The sequence below is a fragment of the Pseudorca crassidens genome, chromosome 5 (assembly GCF_039906515.1).
Source record: "Pseudorca crassidens isolate mPseCra1 chromosome 5, mPseCra1.hap1, whole genome shotgun sequence".
NCBI classification, from domain to species: domain Eukaryota; kingdom Metazoa; phylum Chordata; class Mammalia; order Artiodactyla; family Delphinidae; genus Pseudorca; species Pseudorca crassidens.
In genome coordinates, this window is record NC_090300.1 from 142,539,904 (window position 1) to 142,562,663 (window position 22,760).

The following is a 22,760-nucleotide window of genomic DNA, read 5'->3' on the forward strand; positions in this document are numbered from 1 at the left end:
AAAAGCGTTAGCACAGAGTCTGTGTGCCTCTGGGCTTCACAACTGAAGCCGGGTAATGGAACACATAGAGAGAATTCAGAGCAGGGCCAGAAAGACAGTGCAATTTATTAGCAAAGGTTAGATGGACTTGAATTGTCCGATGGCGTCTGCCACTTACTGAGCACCTACTAAAGGCTCTCCCACCCTGGACTCGCATCAGGACGGTCATTATAATCCCACCTACAGGTGAGGAAACGGAGCTCAGACAGGTTAGGGCCCTTGCCCAGGGTCACGTGACTAGGAAGGGTTCAAATGCAGGTGTGTCCGTGGCCACATAACATAAGTAAAGAAATCTCAGAGGTGACGGGGGGACAAAGTCCCCTGAGAAGAGAAGAGCCGTCCTCTAACCTGTGGGGACAAAAGGAGGGGATGCTGCATTTGAGGCATTCCCTAAGCCCTAGGAAAAAATCCTGCTGGAGCAGATGTGTCACCACCATTGGAAAGGCCTGGAGACGGTCTCTGTCAAACCCCCTTCTCGGAAGATTTTACACTGCAGAGAAACTCTCTGGTCCTGGCTTTCCAACGGCCTCCTGTATTGTGATTCTCTTCTGTGTCAGCTGTCAAATCTGCCAGGGTATTGGGATGCCAAAGCGGAATGTTCTGCTTTGGGTCTCCCCTCCCACAGAGGGAACCTTATTCTGAAATTCTAAACACAGAAGTAATATTTTCCTGAAAGCATCAGGAACGATTGTTTCATTTATTTATTTTATTTCTACTTATGGTTTTTCAAGAGACATCGACAAGCGTACGTATGTGTCGGGGTAGAGGAGAGATTTAAGCAAAGATCTGTTTTGTAAAAAATAAAAAAATTTTAATGAAATAATCACTTTAAAGAAAATATAGATAATTAAAAAACAGTTCAGACTTCCAGAACATTCTCTGAGAGTACTGCAGTCCTCCATAAGTATATTTCATGGGAAGAATGATCCACAAATTCTATCCTTTCCAATTCTCCTTTCCACGCCACTGAGGCAGCATGCCCAGCCTCAGAGAGAGCTGTAGGAGGAAGAGTGCTGTGTCCCGTCCAGAGGGGGCAAACTGTGTCCAGAGCCACCCACGGATGCAAGCAGCAAGTCATTTTAAGATAACGGCCCATAATTCCACCTTTAGGCCAGTGTTCTAGAAACATGACATTCACATAGTGGTGCAACAGTATTTTCCGTTTTCTATTCCTTCCACTGTCACAGAGTCCTCTAAAGTAACAAGGGATGAAACAACTGAAATTCCACTTGAGCCAATGAGTTGTTGAAAATTTATATGCCCTAGAGCTATTAAGCTCATTCATCACATCCCTTAAAATCCTATATATGAACTTCCTTCATATAACCCTGAGCTTTTAATTTTAAACAAGTTTGCTTCACACATGATGGCAAATATTCAGCAAGAGCCTGCTACGTGCAAGCCATGAAATACGTAAAAGATGCTTCATGTTTTTAAATTAACTTCTTTTTTTTTACTGAAGTATAGTTGATGTACAATATTATATGGTACAGATGTACAATATAGTGATTCCCAATTTTTAAAGGTTCTACTCCATTTCTAGTTATTATAAAATATTGGCTATAATCCCTGTGCTGCACAGTATATCCTTGCAGCTTATTTTATATATAATGGTTTGTCCTCTTCATCCCCCACCCCTACGTTACCCCTCCTCCTCTCCCCCTCCCCACTTGTAACCACAAGTTTGTTCTCCACGTCTGTGAGTCTGCTTCTTTTTCTTATTTGTTGTAGTTTTTAGATTCCACCTATAAGTTATATCATGGTGATCATCAAAACCCTCCAACCTCTGTCAAATCAAAGAAAGGAACTTCTTTAAACAGCTCATTGACACCGTAATCATGTTCTCCCTCAGCAAGCCTTGTTAGTAACTTTCCATCCCCTGATTCTAAGATGCTCTCCACTCACGCTGCTGTTTGCAGTTTGCTCTCTCCTGGTCTTCCAGTGCCAGATCTGTGATAAAGGAAAATGCCCACGATCCCCTCTTAAAGACTAAGGACCTTTAAACTCTAGGATCAGGGGCTGTAACCTGGGGTTCACGGACCACCCAAGGAGTCCAAGGACAGAACTGGATTTCAATAGTATTAGCTGCCCTTGTCACTCTATGTATTGACTTTCCTGCATTTTAAAAGCATTAATCTGAGACGGGATTGCAGGCTTCATTAGACTTCCCGAGTGGCCCAAGGCATAACAAAGGATCAGGGAAGTCTTTGGGAGATTGGATTAAAAATCCTAACAGAAGCAAAATCAAGTTCCAAGGCTAACAACTGGCTGCTTGGAGTCTGTAAGCAAAGGCAGCACTGTTTTGTGCAGAAGGAAGGGAGGGGGTTGTAAAGCACCCCCCAGGTATCATCAGGTGGCCCCGGAAGCAGTGGAAGCACCAAAACTGATTCGTGAATTACATGTGGGAACATCACTTTTGATGCTTACGTTTTTATTAGAACTCTTAATCTGATCTTAAAATCCACGGCCCTTTAAGGATAAACCAACCGACAGACTCACATAAACTCATAAGATTCCTTTACTTCTTCCCATGGAAACACTCTTTTACCATTTCCAAAATACCAAGGGAAAATGATGGTGAGAATCATAAAGACGGGATAAAAACACAGAGCTTTTCATAGTGCCTCATAGGGTCTTACAGACATTCACGCCAAAAAAAAAAAAAAAATCCACTGAGATGCGGAGACCAACTTAACAGATTCTGTGCATCTGATGCTTGATGGACTAATTGATTTATTTACTGAAACAACAAAAAACAGAGTGCGTTTGAGACTGGAAATTGCCCGTATGACAGACTTTCCTAATTCCAACGGACAGCCGTAATTTTCCCTATGCTAATTTGAGCTTTGCACTAACGTAATTAAAACTGCAGTCAACAGACTCAGGCCTCCTTTTTTCCACTCTATAAACAAGTCTGTAAAGTCATCTCATTACTTTACCCAGGAAGCCTAGCAGAACATTTGTCAAAGGAAGTTACCTATAAAGAGGGGCTATTTTATTTTAACAGAGGATTAAAAAGAGTCTACTTGAAGTCATTTTTGAAAGTTCACTTAAGCTATATATGATACACAGATAATGCAGTGTAATCAAATGTTAAAGTAAGCATAGTCTCCTGGGTAAGTGGAAACTATTTCCCAAAATTCATCCTGAAAAACACAAAACGTTCAAGCTTCAAAAATATCTTCATCTTTTCAGAAACGTATACTTTAAATTAAACAGTATGACACATTTGTATTCTATGCAAAACATACCCCACACCTAAAGGATTGTCTGTTATTTCAATGTCCTTTAATACACTGATTTTTTTTGAAACACACACACACACACACACACACACACACAATTGTACCCAAGCTATTCAAAATTTACAAAGAACATTAGATTCAACTGCTATGAAATATGGACACAAATAAGGGTAAAAATAAGAATTAAGAGGGCAGCATTTGGGGTTATAAAATCAAATAATTTCTACTCATATAGCTCAAAGCAGAGTACATCAAACCCTCAATTTTAAAATTCCTTTCTATACAGTTATACTTCAGCAGACTTCAATCCTTGAAGAAAGAAAAATCTCTGTAAGATTAAAATCTTTGATACATGATTTTTTAATATGTATTACTGAACATACCTTGAAAACCAAAACCTATCTTGAGAACTAGAAACTGAACAGAACTTCTGAAACATAGTTTATGCAACGGGTATTAATTAAATCCTCTCGCACAAACATTTCAAATTCCAAATCAAAGAGGCTTTTAAAAATTGTCCTGGCCCAGTTCTGGGCAAACTTCTATATTGATGAGCTTTCAGATCAACTAAAACCCTTGATGAAAACACAACCAAATGCTTCTCACCTACATGCAGCAAAACTAAAGACATGCAACCCATAAAACTTGCTTTTTCCTCCTTTCAGTATCTGTTTTTGTTCCTGACTTTTCTCATTTCTAGAAATGTCACCAAGACGTGCTGGCCTTGAAAATATTGTGACAGACCACTTCACGGGCTCTATGCCGCCAGCTTGCACTAACCATCAAACTGGCTTCAGTTCCAGGAATCAGACTACATTCACGTTTCTACCTCTGTGCATTCACCTCCACCTTAATCTCTCTATTTGCAAGAAAAACAAAACATCAGACCACACACCCCAGAGCACAGAGAACCAACCCGCAATTCCCACAAAGCAACCATCACGGAGAAGAAAGTCTATTCACAGTGCACCGAGGAGTAGGTACTTTATTAAAGATAAATACATAACCGAACAAACCGAATTACCACCACTTGCATTATGAGAACGCTCTGTTCTCAGCCTGAAGGTTCCAAAAATCAAGTCAACATTGGCATGTCCCATGACTGACAGCCACTTGCCAGGCATCTCTTCATTTCCACAGGGACCGGCTGGCACCCCTGATGGTAAGGAGGCCTTCAAGAACGTCCAAAAGTTCAACATTTCCAAGCCCATCTTTTTCTCCGACCCTGCCCTCCAAACTCTCCAAGTCCATTGCCTTCCAGCAGATACACATCCAGGCACCGCTAGAGATAGTTAAAGAATATGAAAATTCGGACGCGCTCTTTGAAAAGCTTTTGCAAAAGGTCATCCACAGCCCTCAACCGTGAATTTAGAAACCCCAATTTTTTTCTGAGTTTGAAGTTTTTAAGCCTTGCGGATGGTTGGAGTAGGAAAAAGGAAATTTACTAGGCAGTGCAAAGGAAATCTTGTTGTCCTCTATTGTGGCAGCGGGGGTGTTGCCCAATGCTAACTTATCTGCGTTGATAAAGGAAACCAAAGAAAAGAGTAACAAGCACAGAATTTGGTCAAATGAAAAGGAACCCTCTCCTTACCTTAATAGTGCTGGCCATAATGCAATCAAGTTTATTGATCGTTAATAAATGTTAATAATAATTATTGCTTCTCTCTGACCAGAAAGTAGTTTTGATGAGGTTGTTTAGAGCGGATGAGATTGTGCTAAGTCTGGGAAATGAAGTCAGTCAATGGCAGGAAGAGGTTTCTATTGGTCCTGGCTGCCCAGCCCGAAGAAACAGGATATTTGGGAGTGGAGAGATAAGAGACCCTGAAAACAATGTTGTTTTTCTTGATGATATGCAGCCAGGAGATTTTTTTTTTTTCAATTAAAAAAAAAAAAGACATCAATTGCCTGGGCCTGGGATGACCACAGCAGGTGTGACCCAGTGTGCCGCCCTGTGACACGCCGCCCCGGGGCAGGATGCAGATGTGGCGGGACTCCGAGTGGCTTCACGTGGGCGGCGCGCTCCTCAAGGCCCCTGGGTGCGGACGGGACTCCTGGGCCTCTGTCTCCCCGGATGTGCCACACGCCTGGGTCGCGGGGCCTAAGGCCCCTACCCGCTCCGCTTTGCAGGTAGCGCTTATTTCATGTGAATAGGCGACGACGTTTAATAATAGCCATTCACCTGCTGATTTTTAACAACCTCCACTGGTTCAGCATCTCAAGTGAATGTTCCAGGACAGTTTCATTTTCTCCTTCCAAACATAAGTAATTGCTATCGGCTCCACGATAAAATAGTTGAAAATGCAAAGACTCTAGAATGGAAGTAGCTAAGAGAAATAAAGAGGAAAATAAACCTGTCAAATCCTCATTTTCAAATATTTATTTAAAATCCAAGGCACTTAAATGACTACGAATGCTTTATAATGGCAGCGAGCTGGCCCCCTCTGACAAACGTCCAGGTTGCAGACAACAGACCCCGATAGAACTCTTGGCTACACAGAGATGCCACGTCCTCATTAAGTGTTTTAAAATCTGAGCTGTAAGTTCAGGGCCACACGTCTGTTTTCCACTCAGAGGAAATACAGCTAATTGTAGGCCTGAACATTCCTTAGAGGATTTCAGGCCTTTTAATTACTCATTTTCAGGAAATTACTTGTTCTCTGGAAGAAACAACATTTTGCTTTGAATCTAGCTACACTAAAGTTGGGCCAGTAAAGAGGTGTGGTCTCCATCGGGGACCCGCAGAACACAATAGACCAAACCCTGAGTCATCCAGCAGCTCCTGGTTTCAGAGGCAGTCAGTGAATTGATTTCACTGGGACTTAGGCCTGTCTACATCAGAGCTCTAGAAATGAGCCCAAGCTTCTATATCTTTCACTGATCCCAAGATTTCCCCTTATGATAGGTGAAGGAGAAGGAAACATGAGGAGAAGGAAACATGAGGAGAAGGAAGGGGAGAAAGGAAAGGAGAAGGAGAAAAGAAAGAGAGAGAGAGAGAAGTGGGTGGAGAGAGGAAAGAAAGAGAGAAAGAAAGAAAGAAAAGAGGAAAGGAAACGAACAAAGAGAAAGAAACAAACAGAGGGGGGAAAAGGAAACGAAAGAAAGAGAAACTATAAGAAATCTCATGTAAAAATCAGAACCTGACAAATTCTCAGCATCTACGTTTTGAGGGGATGTTCATTTCCGCTCTTTTCATCTCCAAACAATAAATGAGATGGCAGGCTGATTCAAATTGTGTTTCCCCTAAAATTTCAAAGTACTGAGTTGTTTTATCTGGGCAGCTTCCACTAGGATTCAGGAGTGCTGGGAAAAGCGTTCTTTCAGCTCCACTGAGATTCCTTATTTTTTACTCTCCTAAGAAGCATCAATTTCAAATGTGAACTGTAGTACCCTAATAAGCAGTGTTCTATTATGAATTTCTCAAAGAGCAGCCTTAAGTAGGGTGACCCCTTGCTAAAAAAATATAGCCATGGAAGAAAGTTCTGTGCGGTCCCATCTCACCACTGCCGCCTGGTTTCTGACACAGCCCTTGTCCTCTGCAGCAGGAAAGCATCAATAATTTTATGGAGATCTAATTCTTCGTTGAGGGTCTGCCCTGAACTCCTTGGTTCTTGTCTAATTCAAATCAGTGAACAGTAACATTTTTTTAATTCTTTATTTAGAAATGACATCAAACTTCAAATACCATATGATATCACTTATATGTGGAATATAAAATAAGACACACCAATAAAAATTTTTTTAAAAAGCTCATTTTAATTAAAAAAAAAAGAAAGCAATAAAACAAAATACGATACAAATGAACATATCTACGAAACAGAAACAGACTCACAGACATAGAGAACAGACTTGTGGTTGCCAAGGGGGAGGGGTGTGGGAGAGGGAAGGATTGGGAGTTTGGGATTAGCAGATGCAAACTATTATATATAGGATAATAGTCCTACTGTATAGCACAGGGAACTATATTCAATATCCTGTGATAAGCCATAATGGAAAAGAATATGAAAAATAATATATATATGTATAACAGAGTCACTGTGCTATACAGCAGAAATAAACACAACATTGTAAATCAACTATACTTCAATAAAATAAAAAAGAAAACAGAAAGAATGAAACTTATAGAAAAGTTACAAGATAATACAAAGAACTCCTAATATCCTTCACCAGTTCCTCCAACTTTGGTAATTTACATCATTTGCTTTGCCTTCTCTCTCTCTGTCTCTCTTACTTATGTCTAATGCATATATATGTATATACACCCATATTTTATTCTTTAATAAAATTCTGTTAGACTAATGTACTTGCTTGGAACTTACAAACAGAAAACTCTATGCTACTCTTTGATTTATTTCCTGAAGATTCTATCCATAAGTTTCATTGTGTCTAATTCTGAAAATGCATATAACACAAAGTGATGTAATAAAAATCCAGTTTTGAGATAATGAGTTGTAAACCCAGTTACAAAATTTAAAAGGCAAATCTTCCTCATTTCTAATGACAAATGCTGACTGATGTCTATCATCTTCTGAGAGAATTATTCCTGATGTCTAGAATGGCATAATAGCATCCCAGTTCAGTATCCTCTGGCTATTTAATGCAAAGTTCTAAAAAAAGAAACAAACTTCAATTGGCTATTGACAGCACAAGGCATATCTATTAATTAGAATATATTTAGTAATGCAGAAATCATTTCCCAAACATCATTCTGGGGGAAATCATCTATGCTCCCGTCACCCACACCCAAACCTCTGGCATCAAATGGCCTCAGCACTAGATCACCCAGCAGCCTAAGGACCGGGCTGCCCTTCCAACGAGACACCACGCCTCCTTGGGGGAAGCCACCCTCAGGTCACTATGCAGACCCATTTCGGGGCAACTGCAGGTAGCCTCCACCTGGGTCATCCTGCCATGAATCTGTCAAGACAGGGTCCTTTTCCACCCTCCTTGGAACTCAGTAAACACCATGCTGGAACAGTGTGGCACCCCCGGCATATGTGTGAATAAACTACACGTTTCCATTCTGTACTTATCCATCAGGGACCCATGACCCATGAATTTACCAAAGCCCTTCAAAAGCCTGTTCATACCTTACTCCAAATGAAAAAGGAAAGAGTGTAAAATAGACTCTACCATTACCATAACTATAAAAGGAGCACTGTCATTTATTTCTCCTAAATCCACAGCTTCCCATTTTCTGGAGTCAACAAATGCTCATCCGTCTTCTCCTACTAACTTCTCTGTGTGGGATCTACAGAGGAAGGTCAAGGGTTGAGAACACTTTTGGGTGAAGGCAACATAGTTCTAAAAATCATATATGAGTGTAGCAAAGAGATACTGAGCCAGAATCTTAATTGGAGACACAACAGAAGATTCACTCATGATTGACTGATTGATCCCTGTATTCAACATCCATACAATGACATACTTATCATCACTGAAAATACTGCAGGAAAATGATGTAGTAGATGAATACTTAGTGGTATGGAAAATTATGGTACGATGTCCGGTAATTTAAAACTGAGGTCATAAAGGAGAATTATATCACAGACTCATTTTGTTAAAAATAAAAAGGCAAAACAGAAATATTAGTCAGCTACATACTACAATACTAATAGTAGAGAATCTTTTTTGTTTTTCCCCCTTTCCCCTTTGGTTCATCTATATTTTAAAAACAGTTACAATAACTTCAATAAAAATAAATAAATAGTAAAATAGAATAAAATTTACTCACCTATTCTACAAAATATGTAGAACATATTGTTTCATATGTTCAGCAAGCCAATATTATGAAAAAAAAAGTGGGGAAGAGGGAAGGAGAGTTCTAGATTCAATGGAACTTAAGAAACCCAAAGCCCAAATGCAAGTGATCGTCTACAATTAGATACTGATATGAACAAATTAGAAGTCAAAGGCTTTTCCAGGGATGCTAGAGAAATCTGAATATATAATGATTGTTACATCATATTATAGATTTATTGTTAACTATTTATAGCTTTAAGAATACTTTGTAGGAAAACGTCCTTACTACTTAGAGCTGCGTTCCAAAGTATTGAAGATGAAAAGGTAATAATTTCTGTAATTTATTTGAAAGAATTCATGAAAAATAACAATGCAAATATGACAAAATTGTCAAATCTCAATCATAACTTACATGAGTGTTCATTGTATCATTTGCACTCCTTTGAGTTCTAAATTTTTTATAATATAGTGTTAAATAAAAGTTTCTCATAGATGTCTTTCTTTAAAAAACTTACAATAAACATGTTACATTGTAATGAAAAAGTTATATAAGCGACATGCAATGTTCTATTTTTTTTCTAAATACCTGTATAACATGCAGCACACGATACCTATTTGTCAAACTCTATATGTGTGTGTACCAAAATGCATATTCTTTTATAAACATCTACAAGAGTAGCTCTTTTTGATTAATTTCACTAAGGAAACCCTGCAGACACTCATGTGCTCTGTAATGGTCACCTCCCCAGCATTATTCCCTCCAGTCAATGAGTGCCTTTTCCATGCCCACTCAGAGCTCTGGTGGGCACAAGGAAACAAGGATGACAGGACTCTGTCCAGTCCCTGGGTGTCTCAGCATTCATGAAGTCTCTGTTCGGCAACTCAAATTCCGCACACATAAAACTGCAGGGCATGGGACCAATCCATGAACCGCAGACTCTTTATGGGCAAAACAGTAGGATAAAAGTGCTGTATATTTATTGTCCCTAGGATGATACATGAATCTTAAAATGCGTAATGTTTGGATTATTCAAGAGAGCCCGGCAAGAAGGATGTCCAAAGGATTTTTGGCAGGGGCACGCCTGAGATTGTAGATAAGGATTAAGCATCTGGAGCTGTCCCCACAATGGAAAACTCCATCACCCAGTGGAACTTTTCCATCTCGATCAATTGGAGGATTTGCCTGAGAACACAGGGAGCATAAGGCACTCTTAGCCCCCAAGGTCACCCATCTTATACTGGTTAAGGACCATTTTTCTATTCAAAGCGGACTTCATGAGGACTGTTTCACTCCATTGGGTAAGACTCTGTGTGTGTGTGGCATACCCTCCAGCCGCTCATGAAGAAATAATCCAATTACAATTTAAATAACTACTGTTTCAACACTTTCTCTAAGTGGTTAATATATTCTTCAGCGTCTTGGTGCATTTGAACTAGTCTAAAACAAGGAAATTGTTATCACACACTAAATCCTCGACTTCTCAACACCAAGTTGCTTAATTTGGAAGCATGTGTCAAGTTCAGTTCTATAGGCTCAGATGGAGCAATGATTTCAGTGCACACGATTTCATAAGCATCACCTATATCCTCACATTTTGCCAACTTTGCCTCTTACCCAATGGCTCTAAAAATGCGGGAGTACTAAAACCCATAACAGGAACCCAAAGTATGTCAACTTAATACTCGTGGCTAAAAAAAAAATTTTTTAATTAAAAAGCAAAGACGAAAGAAACAAGAGTACTTATTTTGACACACTAATTTAGTATAAAGGAAGATTTAAATTTCCTTTTTCAAAGATCATGTTTCTATATATAATTTGTGAACCATTAAGTACATTTCAAGGTCTTCATCCATCTAACTGGGGCATAAATTAGTATAAATGTTATAGTCATCAGATTGCCACTGGTTCACTACAGGACAGTCTAGCACCCATGTCACATAACTGGAAGGCCCACAAAGGCACATGGCCCTCTGCCTAATGGCTGTCCTGTTCCTCTGCCCGCTACTCAGATCTAGGGTTCTGTGTCCCAATGACTATCCTCAGCTATCACCCCTGGCCACCCCGAGAAGTTATCTGGAGCTACTGACATTAAGTTAGATTTTGATCACTAGTTAGATTTTTAAATGTTTTTTTTTTTAAGTGTGTCAGTCTCACTTATAAGATACTGGGCATCAGCATTTATTTTTGTCTTGATCTGTAAGATTTTGTAAATTATTTCTTAAAGAAATTATATACTATTTCTCAAAGAAACAGCATTCAAATCGCACCATAATGTCACACAATTAATGGAAATTTACAGAGAAGCCTGCATTCCAAAATTGCTCAGTCTGTTTATAAAGGCGTTTTGGTTTCAGATTGAGATGGCCTTTCTTTCCACATCACTTAATTTGTTTATGTTTTTGCTGATATATTTCTATCGCAATTGGAATCAGAAAGGAAGCCAAGGAACAAAGTGCTGTGCCGTAAATAACGCATTTAGATCTGCATGAGTGTAATCAGGCAACCTGCAGACTTAACTTAGTCCTAGGCCAACACCTTGAAGGCAGGTATGTGAAACAGGGTCTGTCTCACTGTGGCAGCCCCGCTAGGCTGTATTCTCCCTGCACTGTACCCTCTCTGCACTGTGCTCCTTCTCTGCATCGCATCCCCTCTACATGCACCCTCTCTATATTGTATCCTCTCCCTCTGCAAAGTGAGGTACAGAACTGTTCCCTCTTGGAGGTACAGAGTACAGGCCAGTTTTTTTCCAGTTCACCCTCATGGAAAGAAAATTTGTTTACTTCTATTTAAATACACTGAATGTACTCAAAACTATGATGCAGGTTAATTCATAGGTTGCATCTGATCCCAACACAAATCTCAGCACATAATTTGGGGAAAGTTGCAGTCTCCGGGGACAAGTGGAAATGTTCTTTCTGGATGTATTGTCAATGACAGGCCAGAAGAGAAGCGGCGGTTTGCCTAGAGGATACTATTTTACCCTTTATTACAGCTACAAAAATAATCCTGCCTCAAGACCAAAAAACTAAAGTGCTTTGTTTATTTGCTAGCTGGAAGCCAAAAGTAAGCTTTGCAGGGAATTTCTTTTTGAACTTCTTGATTGTTGTCACTAGAGGGTGCTAAATGTCCCTCTAAAAGGTCCTTAGAGGGGAGAGGAGTATGCATAATTCTTGCCTCTACGTTTCTTGAATTGATATTATCCTACAAAGTTGTCTCATTTATCCACTAAAATCAAAGTCCAACATTCAAAATGTAGAACATTTTTGAAAATTTAAAATTTTTCATTATTATGGAACATAAGGAAATATAAAGTATATGCATCTGCACATAAGACGGAATTCCCCAACGGTCCAGTGGTTAGGACTCCGCCCTTTCACTCCGAGGGCATGGGTTCAACTCCCCGTCGGGGAGCTAAGATCCCACAAGTCCCACCGACGCGGCCAAAAAAAAAAAAGATCTGCACATAGGACTAATGGCATCATTCTGGGTGAGATTTGACTATGGAAATTGTATAATTGTTCTACATCACTATAAATAATTTCAAACCCTGAAAAATATTCTATTTCACAGTAATTCTAAAGGGCTGAATATGTTCCCAGCACAAGTTTCATCAAGTAAATGATAAGTTTTGAGTGCATTTATTTTCTGGTTTCAGGGTTAAGCACTTTGCCTGAACTCAGATATTAGTATACCCTTTCCAGACATGAGAACTATAGGAGGGGTACGGATTATACTGTAACATGTGAGAGAGACTTTGTGGTCCCTTCCTTTATTTAAAAAAAGAAACCGTAGTCTCTTGGGATATGCTTATGATACAACACTTATCAAAATGATATACAAAATGAAGGTCTATATAAATAGAGTTGAAATAAAATAAGCTTTAAAACTAAATACGAGAGTTTTCTTGAAAATAACCCTATTATTCAATTACACTGACTTTCAGGTCATTAAGAACACACTTAAAGCAAAACGCAGTGTCTTGGAAATATCTGCAAAACCAAAAAAGTTAACTGATTTTGCAACTTTCCTCTTTTTGTCTTCACTTGTACTTAAACATATCTGTAGAATTTCCTTTTTCTTCTTCCACTTTGGCTCCTATATACCAAGGAAGAGTGAGGGCAGTAGATGAGGGTTGTTTGTGCTCCTGGCTGCCCAGAGGGGGGCTGCGTGGGAATGCTCCCACAGACATCTGAAGAGGCCCCTGTAACTGCAGTTGACGATGGATTTTCCTCTCGGTCTGCCAGTGGAGCAGAGGTTCATATGCAGTGTGTTCTACGGAAGGATAATTAAGGCAGCATTTCATCTGTCCGTCTGTGATTTTTTTTTTTTTTTTTTTTTTTTTTTTTTTTGCGGTACGCGGGCCTCTCACTGTTGTGGCCTCTCCCGTTGTGGAGCACAGGCTCCGGACGCGCAGGCTCAGCGGCCATGGCTCACGGGCCCAGCCGCCCCGCGGCACGTGGGATCTTCCCGGACCGGGGCACGAACCCGCGTCTCCTGCATCAGCAGGCAGACTCTCAACCACTGCGCCACCAGGGAAGCCCTCCATCTGTGATTTTTAAATGGAACAACAACTTTGACTTGGGCACATAAATGGCGCAGAGCAGCAGGACGAGGCGTTGAAAACTGTAAGAGCAGGGGACCCCTCATCCAGCTTCACACTGACCCAGCTCCAGATACAGGGCATCAGCAGCTGAGGAGAGCACAGCCAGCTCCCACAATCCTAACTGCCAACGATAAGCCGTCTCAGGTGGGAACTGAGGATGTGAGTGCAGGGCTACCGCCTACGTCTACAGGTGAAATAGACCTGCACACGCTGGCGGGGGAGCCTGGGGACATCCCTCAGGGAGCACGAGCCCAGGGTAGCACTCCGATCCCAAGGGCCTAGGCTTAGGGCAGAGGGGCCTCAGCCTGGCCTCAGCCTCAGCCTCCTTAGTGACTTAAGGAGTCATCTAATTCACCTGTCCCAATTTTCCATGTGCACGTCAATGAGTAACTCTACAGGCTTGTTCCAAGGAGGAACTAGCACACACTGAGCATGCTGCTCTGTGCCACCCCCCGGCACCCCACAGGCTGAGATGAGAGCAGCAGCCCCCAGGGGGCCCCAGGGCTCTGTCACAGTGCTGACGCTAAGCAAGCCTTTGCTGAATGAATGAATGAATGAATGAACGAATGAGTGAATGAAGATGTCTACAGAGCCAGGAGCCCTGGGAAGGGCAGCATGGGCTGTGCCAACGGGCAGCCCAGGAGGGGCCAAAAGTCAAACTTTGGTCAAGGGACCCTGGGTAACAACTTTGGAGGTGACTTTCCTGAGCCACTCCCCCAGATCAAGGTGCTGGGAAGCGAAGAAGGCAAAGGGTCTCTAAGAGATCTTCCAACTCTATAAATTATGGGATGTCCATCTCAGTAACTGACCTAAATACCCGGCAGTGAGTAGACATTCAATCATAAATAATACATACCGCATGAATGAGCAAGCAAAAAGAGACTGAAAGAGCGAGTGAGTACTGCCCTCTGTTTGGCCTGCACCACGCTGTATTCACAGCAGAGCTACCAGAGCTGCAGAATGAAATAACGGCTCCCGTTTGTACTCCACAGCCCTTGCCATTTTCCAAAGTAACTGACGAAAATTATTTCCAGCTAAACTATTTCAGCAACCCGGCCGGCTTCACACGCACTGAATGACAGATTGATTGCATTTCTAGGCACTTGCTGTATCACCCATGACAATCACGTTTCCCCAGACAGTTCAGTAAGATGTCCTGTCACACAATCCCATCTAACAAGGTGACACTGACATTGCTCCCATCCAAGCTGGTGGGCTTGTGACTATAGCCGAAGTTCAGCTGTGTGACTGCCAAGGCTATCTGTAAAGATGATACAGCTTCCACCTGGTTTTCTGGGGAACAGCCACTCCTACACCTCAACCACCATACTGAGAGGAAGTCCAAGGCACACGGAGAGGCCATTTGTAGGTCATCAGTCAGGCCAGCAGCCAACACCAACCTCCAGCAGTGTGAGGCAACCTTCAAGGTGACTCCAGCTCCACTGCCACTTGACAGCAACCACCCGAGAGACCCTGAGCGAAAACCGCCTCTCCCTCAGCCCGCTCAACCCCTGGAACCACAAGGAGTAATCAAATGATCACTGTGATTTGAAGCCACTGAGTTTTGGAGTGTTTTGTTAGCAGCCATAAGGAATGAGGATGCCATCAGAAGATCCTTTATCTTTTGCAGCATTGTTACAGCAGAAAATATTTTTGCTACGTGATTATTCATCCATTCATCAAACCTTTACTGGCACCCATTATACGCTCGGCATCGTGTCAGCCACTGAAGACGCAGGAAAGAAGAGAAACAGTCCTCAAAAAAAAAGAACAAAAAACCCTGTATGTTAGTTGGAGAGAAAAAGATTCCGAAATCACAAGAGCATCTTAACCCAAGAGAACGGACAAACACTGTGAACATAACAGCTCTTCCCTCTGCTCTCCTACCCTCGTCCTCTCTCTGCTCATTCAATGTAAATGTGCCTCAGGGTCACGACCCCATGGAGATGGAACCCCTGCTGTTCCGCCCCTGGCCTTCACCCTGGCTCCACACCCAATGCCGGCAGCTCCCCAGGCTTCATACTGCTGGTGCCCCATTCCCATTTGTTAGAAACATCTCTCCCATCAACCCCAGATGACTCTCCCAAGGAGACATGGGAAAACTTTAATTTCCCCCTCTGTGACTTCACAGAAAAGGGGGTGGGAAATGAGAAGCAGAGGGAGAGGATTCATTACCTCGAGTTACTAAGAAGAAAAGCCCTAGTGTTTAGGAGGTGTTGTTATTATTTTCCCTGAAACATTAGCTCCTAGAAATCAGGGGCTCTGTCCCCATGGCCGTCTCGAAGCCTTCCAGGACGCCTTGCGGGCTGCCGTCGGTCAATTTTTGACTATAATGAGAGCCATCTGGAAGACGGCAACGGTGGGTCTGCACAAGCACTGGACGAGAGCTTTACTATGAGCAAAGGGACACACAGTATGTCTGTTTCCAAGAACCACAGTGCCGTGGGCTCATCCCCCAAAAGACGATGAGGAAAAGCGCAGTCCTGAGTGGAATTCTCCCCGAACATCTGAGGTTTAATTAAAGGTGGTCAGTTATCTTGCTTTTAACCCCTCACGTTGATTCTTATAGATGCAGCATCGCTGTTCCTCTCCTCAGGCAGCTGAAGCATCCAAGCCTCACCTCCCAGACTAAGCTAGGATTTGAGATATTTGATTCCATATTACTTAAAGCTGTCTCAAGCTTTTCATCAGGAATGGAAACCATTAATGCGTCTCACACGCCTCTCTCTGTTTTATGGAATTCTTGCACTGGGGAGCTCTTTTTCTTTTATTATTTTCTTTAACAGCCAGAAAACTGGGAAGTTCACAAAGAAATTGTTCGACTGCCTTAAATGAACCTTAACCTAAGAGGTTTGGCCTAATCTGTAAATTGGAGTTAAAAGTATTTCAGGACCTTTGGAGTGGGAAGCTCTTTGTCTTTAAAAGAGCCCGGAGACCCCTAACAATGGGGCTACACATACCTTGGGCTTCTTTGTTAGTTGCTGCAAACCAAAACCAGATGTGAAATATCAGTGGCTACCTTGTACTGACCCAGGGCAGTTGAGGCTAATCCAGATCCCTCTTAATAACTCAAAACTGCCACCCTTTAACTAGTTAATTGTTTTCTCACTTATAAGTGCAAAAAAGAATGGACAGTACACATTAAAATCCATGCCCGTCTGAACACATACAGATCTTCTCTGATAAGAGCCAGAAATGAAAGCTCTCTCCACCAAACTGTGCCGCTGTCATCTGACTAGGTTTTAGGTTAGGTGATCACCGCCTTTAACAACAAGATCTGAAAGGAGAGAATTTATACTGAAAAGGAGATATTTGTCTTGTTACCTCTTCCCAAGACTCAGGAGGTGCAGAGGTCCTCGCATTAGCCAGAGTGCTTGTAAATGTAAGAGAATCGGTTTAAGGCAAAAAATCTAGCAACCTAAAATGTTTCTCTAACATGGAAATCATTTGAATTTCCAATCATTTTCCCGAATTTTAAAAGTACTCGATATAAGGGAAAGGGAAAAATCAATAGAAACAGGAATGATTCAGAACCTCCCAAATGGAGAAATCAATCATTCTGCACTAAATTCGAACATTCTATCAATATTGTCTATTTACTAAATCCAAGAGGAACTATTTTAACATAAAATTAAATATAAAATTGTTTTAGACATTGAATATGGCTTTTTACCTTAAAGCAGGCACAGAGTAGAATGATTATAGATACAAGGCTAGATATTGATTGATTTTTAATGCCTGTAACTATGGCAGTTACACTGTCATGCTACATAAGACTTCTAGTCCTACACTGAAATTAGACTGTGCATATGTATAAATAAGAGAAAGACTAAGACAGAGTCATAATCACATTTCATCGACATAAGACTGTGGATGAGAAGATGTAAAACACGCCATGATTTAATGTATCACTCAGAAAGAAAAAAAAAATTTCAGCCAAACAAAATTAGCCATTAACACTTTCTTATCCATCAATTGCAGACACATCCCAACTTTTGGAAACCAATATGTGCCTTAGCATAGAGGTAATGTGGTACACTTACAGAAGAACAGGGCACTAAAATGTTATTTAGAGCAGACTGCCAGGTTTCTCAACCTGTGATCTACGGACATTTGGGGGCTGGAAAACTTTTTGCTGTGGGAGCTGTCCTGTGCACTGCAGGATGTTTGTTTGTTAGCATCCCTGGCCTCTGCCCACTATTCCAAGATTATTCCAAGAAATGTGTCAAAATGAGGGAAATACCTTGTCATCTACAGATACCAGGAGCATCTTCCATACCCTCGGTTATGATAACCCAGACTGTCTTCAGACATTGCCAAATGTCCCTGAAGGTAGAGGCAGAATCACCCCAGCTGGGAAACATCGGAACAGAGCAATTCAATTTGGTCAGCTTTACAATATAATTTACTTTATGTATAAATGACAGACTGGAAAGCCAACTGGAAAGTGTACTGTTAGATGAGATGCACTGACCTAAAAAACATAACATAAACAAATAATTGGTGCATGGATAAGAGTGCCTGTTGGCCATCCCAACCAATGGGATGTAAAAGAGCTCTGAAAAGTGCTCAACATCACCAATCACTAGGGAAATGCAAATCAAAACCAGGATGAGATGTCACCTCACACCTGTTAGAATTGCTGTTATCTAAAACAAAAACAAGAAAAGGAAATGGCAAGTGTTGGTAAGGATGTGGAGAAAAAGGAACCATTGTGCACTGTGGGTGGGAATGTAAATCGGTACAGCCACTATGAAAAGCAGTATGGAGGTTCCTCAAAAAATTAAAAATCTAAGTACCATAAGATCCAGCAATTCCACTTCTGGATATTTATCCCAAGGAAACAAAATCACTATCTCAAAAAAGCTATCTGCATACTCCTGTTCACTGCAGCATTATTAACAATAGTCAAGACATGGAAACAATCTAAGTGCCCATCAACAGATGAATGGATAAAGAAAATGTGGTTTATATATAAAATGGAATATTGGTCATAAAAATAAAATAAAATTCTGCCATTCTCAACAGCATGGATGGACCTTGAGGGCATTATGCTAAGTAAAGTAAGTGACACAGAGAAAGACAAATACTGCATGATCTCACTTATATGTGGAATAACAGTAATAATAATAATAATGAACTCATGGATACAGAGAACAGAGTGTTGGTCGCCAGAGGTGGCAGGAGAGGGGTAGGCAAAATGGGTGAAGGTGATCAAAAGGCACAGAGACCCAATTATAAGACATTTATCTTACAGCCCCGGGAATGTAATGTACAGCAGGATGACTATAGATAACTATACTATGTTGTATATTGGAAAGTTGCTAAGAGAATAAATCTTAAAAGTTCTCATCCCAAGATAAAACAGTGTGTAACTGTGTGGTAATGGATGTTAACTAGACTTACTGTGATAATCATTTCATAATACATACATATATCAAATCATCATGTTGTACATCTAAAACTAATACAATCTTATATGTCAATTATATGTCAATACGATTTTTTAAATTAGAAAAATTAAGTAACATGCATGAGGCAAGTCACTATCACAAGATTTCACTGTTTATATAGACTATCCAATAACTATGAAAAGAATTAAAGAAAATCAAAATAAGGAAGAAATTAAAGAAAATCAAAATACAGCATTTTGGGCCTATCCATATTGAATATTTTCAAAAATGAAAAAATTTTGATTTTTGCAACATTGGCAAGAATGTGGAGGTAAGAGCACTTTCATTCACATTTATTTGGGATATAGATTAATACCTTATCAGAAAGTTAATTTATCTTTTGACTTAGCAATTTCTATCCTAGAAATCCACCTTTCAGAAATATTCACAATAGACAAAGACAGGTGCAAGAATGTTCACCTGTTTAGTAATCATAAAAAAATGAGAAAAAATTGAATGCTATCAATCAGAGACTAAATAATAGACCACACAGTATTAAGAAGAATGAGATCTAAATTCACTGCATAGAAAATGCTCAAGGCATAATAAGTTTTAAAAATTACCAGATTTGTGTTACTAAATGCAGAGAAAACATCCTGAGGCATAAACCTCAGTTTAGAGGTTGGGATCACGGGATAATTGCCTCTTTTTAAGTCAAACATTTGTGGAAAGTTGAGCTATAACAAATATGTGTTGCTTCTGTAATTAGAAAAAAATTTAATTCATATTCTGATAAATATTAAAATGTCACAGAATTTAAATATATTAATAAAAACATATAATAGGCTACAGAATAGACTTTACAAAACACATAACATAAATACACAGTAATATAGATACAAAGAGGTAGAGGTTTAGGGCTTCCCTGGTGGCGCAGTGGTTGAGAGTCCGCCTGCCAATGCAGGGGACGCGGGTTCGTGCCCCGGTCCGGGAAGATCCCACATGCTGTGGAGCGGCTGGGCCCGTGAGCCATGGCCACTGAGCCGCGCATCCGGAGCCTGTGCTCCGCAACAGGAGAGGCCACAACAGTGAGAGGCCCACGTACCAAAAAAAAAAAAAAAAAAAAAAAACGAGGTAGAGGTTTAATCTCTTATCCCAGAAATATTTGAGCATCTATTTTATTAAATTAACGTTAGTAAAATAATCAGTGAGACTCATTAATAAAAGCTCCTGGGAAAAATAAAATTTTAGTTGAGTAGCACAGGATTAGAATGTGTTCAGACTGTAGGGGGGAAAAGTGTCAAAGTATTTTAGGAATAAGAAATTTTAAAACTCAGGTAAAGGAGTTAGTTCAACATGAAAGGAACAAAGAAGCTGCAGGTAAGATTACTCCAAGAAATGTGTCAAAATGAGGGAAATATCTTGTCATCTACAGACAGATATTTATTATTGATTCATTTCGGCAATGAGGATTCACAAGACTAATTTAAAGGGCACACATAAAATGCTTCAGATTAGAACACATTTTAGGACATGGCATGAAGAAATGGCTGTAGAAATTACTTATATCCTAACTGGAACTAGGTTTGGTTCTGCAAATTAAAAACGAAGAGTAAATATGAAATGGATTAGACAATAATGTTACTGTTTCTGTGGTTAATCTCTCACAGGAAACAAACAAGGATATTAATCTTAAGAAGTTAGAAAAACCCAAAGAAAAAATTTAAAAAATATGAACAAAAATTTTTCTTAATTTTTTTTTTTCTTTTCTGGCCGCATGGCATGGGGGATCTTAGTTCCCCGACCAGTGACAGAACCTGCGCCCCCTGCATTGGCAGTGCAGAGTCTTAACCAGTGGGCTGCCAGGGAAGTCCAAGAACAAAATTTATAAAATAGATAATGAGCATACAGTGGAAAAAGACTAACAAAGCCCAATCTGGTTCTTTGATTAGTTATTTATAAATCCTTGATGAGTACAAATATGGAGAAAAGAGGGAAGGTTGAAATAACCAAAGTCAACAATGAAAAAGGGGGACTTCCCTGGCAGCCCACTGGTTAAAACTCCATGCTTCCTCTGCAGGGGGCATGGGTTCGATCCCTGGTGGGGAACTAAGACCCTGCATGCTGCAAGGCACGGGGGGAGGGGGAGCTAATAAAAAAGGGGCCATTATTACAGATCCTACAAACATTAGGAGAATTATAAGAGCACATTATAAATAATTTCTTATCAATACATGTGAAAATTTAGCTGAAATTGATAAAATTCTTGAAAAATATAATTTACCAAAACTCCCAAAGAAAAAACAAAAAATCTGAACTACTCTAACTAGTAAAGAATCATCTAAAACCTTCAGAAAAATGAAGAAGGAACATTCCAAGCCCAGACTGATTTCTCAGCAAATTCCAACATACACTTAAACAGGAATTAATGTCAGTCTTACACAAACTTGTCCAGATAACAGAAAAAGAGGAAAGTTTGATATCAAAATGTGACTAGGACATTATGAGAAAGGAAAATTATAGACTAATCTCACACATAAATGCAGATGCAAAAAACTTGAAAAAATTCCCAGAAAACCAAATCAACAGTATATAAAACAGAATCATACGTACTATGATGAACTTGGGTTTATTCTAAGACTGCAAGGTTACTTCAATCAATATAAATTATTCAATTTGCATTGTAAAGAAGAAAAGTCATATGATGATCTCAAATAAAAGAGGATAAAATTCAATATCAATTCATGATAAAAATTCTTAGTAAATTAGAGATGAAAGGGAACTTTAACAATATCATAAAGGGCATTTACCAAACTCTACAATAAACCACATACTTTAATGGTGAAATACTGAAATCTAATTTTTTAAAGTTGGGAAAAAGACAAAGAGGCTCACTATCACCACATGTGTCACAAATTGTATTGGTGGTCCTAGACGGTATGTAAGGCAAGAAAATGAACTAAAATGCCAAGGGATTGGGGAAAAATAGATAAAACTTTAACTATCTGAAGATGATATAGTTTTTTGCATAGGACTTCCAAGAGAATTTAGAAACAAATCATCAGAATGTCTAAGTTTGGGAACTTTGCTGGTTAGGTCAGTATAGGTAATTCAATTTTATTTCTATTTATCAGCATCAGTAGAAAATAAATTTTAAATGATAGTCTTTGTATTAGCATCAAAAAAACTTAATATATGGGAATAATATACGATGTGCAGGACCTTTACACAGAAAACTACAAAGTATTATTGAAGAAGACCTAAATAAATGGATAGCTATACCATATTCATGGATTGAAAGACAATACTGTAAAGATGTCAATTCTCTTCAAACTAATCAACAGATTCAATGTAGACGCAATCAAAATTGCAACAAGATTTTTGTAGAACTTGACAAATTGATTCTAAAATTTGTATGAAAATACAAAGGCCAAAAATAGACCAGATATTCTTAAAGAAGAGTGATTCTTAATGACAACTTGCTCTAGAGTAGTATTCATGCAGGTAAAAACAAACAATGGAAAAGAAAAGAAACAGATTTTCTTTCAGAAACAGATTCACACATATATGGACACACTTAATTTTTGACAAAGGTATCATGCAGAGCAGTCAAGAAAGAAAGAAATTCTTAGAAAATAGTGCTGATGAAATGGGATATCATATGGGAAAAAGAAACTTGACAACTAACACCATCACAAAAATCAATTCCAGGTGAACTGTAGATATAAATGTGAGAGGAA

At 39.8% G+C, this 22,760-nt stretch overlaps 1 protein-coding gene across 8 annotated transcripts in view; it reads right to left on the minus strand.

The window, feature by feature from the left end:
* The window catches only part of ERG (ETS transcription factor ERG), a 280,009-nt gene that overhangs the window by 104,505 nt on the left and 152,744 nt on the right, over positions 1-22,760 (minus strand). Inside the window, exon 1 of one of the 8 annotated variants that reach the window (XM_067739499.1) lies at positions 4,876-5,006. The exons of the other annotated variants lie outside the window; for them this stretch is intronic. Coding sequence (XP_067595600.1) covers positions 4,876-4,893 — 18 coding nt within the window. The 5' untranslated portion in view covers positions 4,894-5,006. Of the gene's footprint in view, positions 1-4,875; positions 5,007-22,760 lie in introns of those variants that run through there. 8 annotated transcript variants of the gene reach the window in all.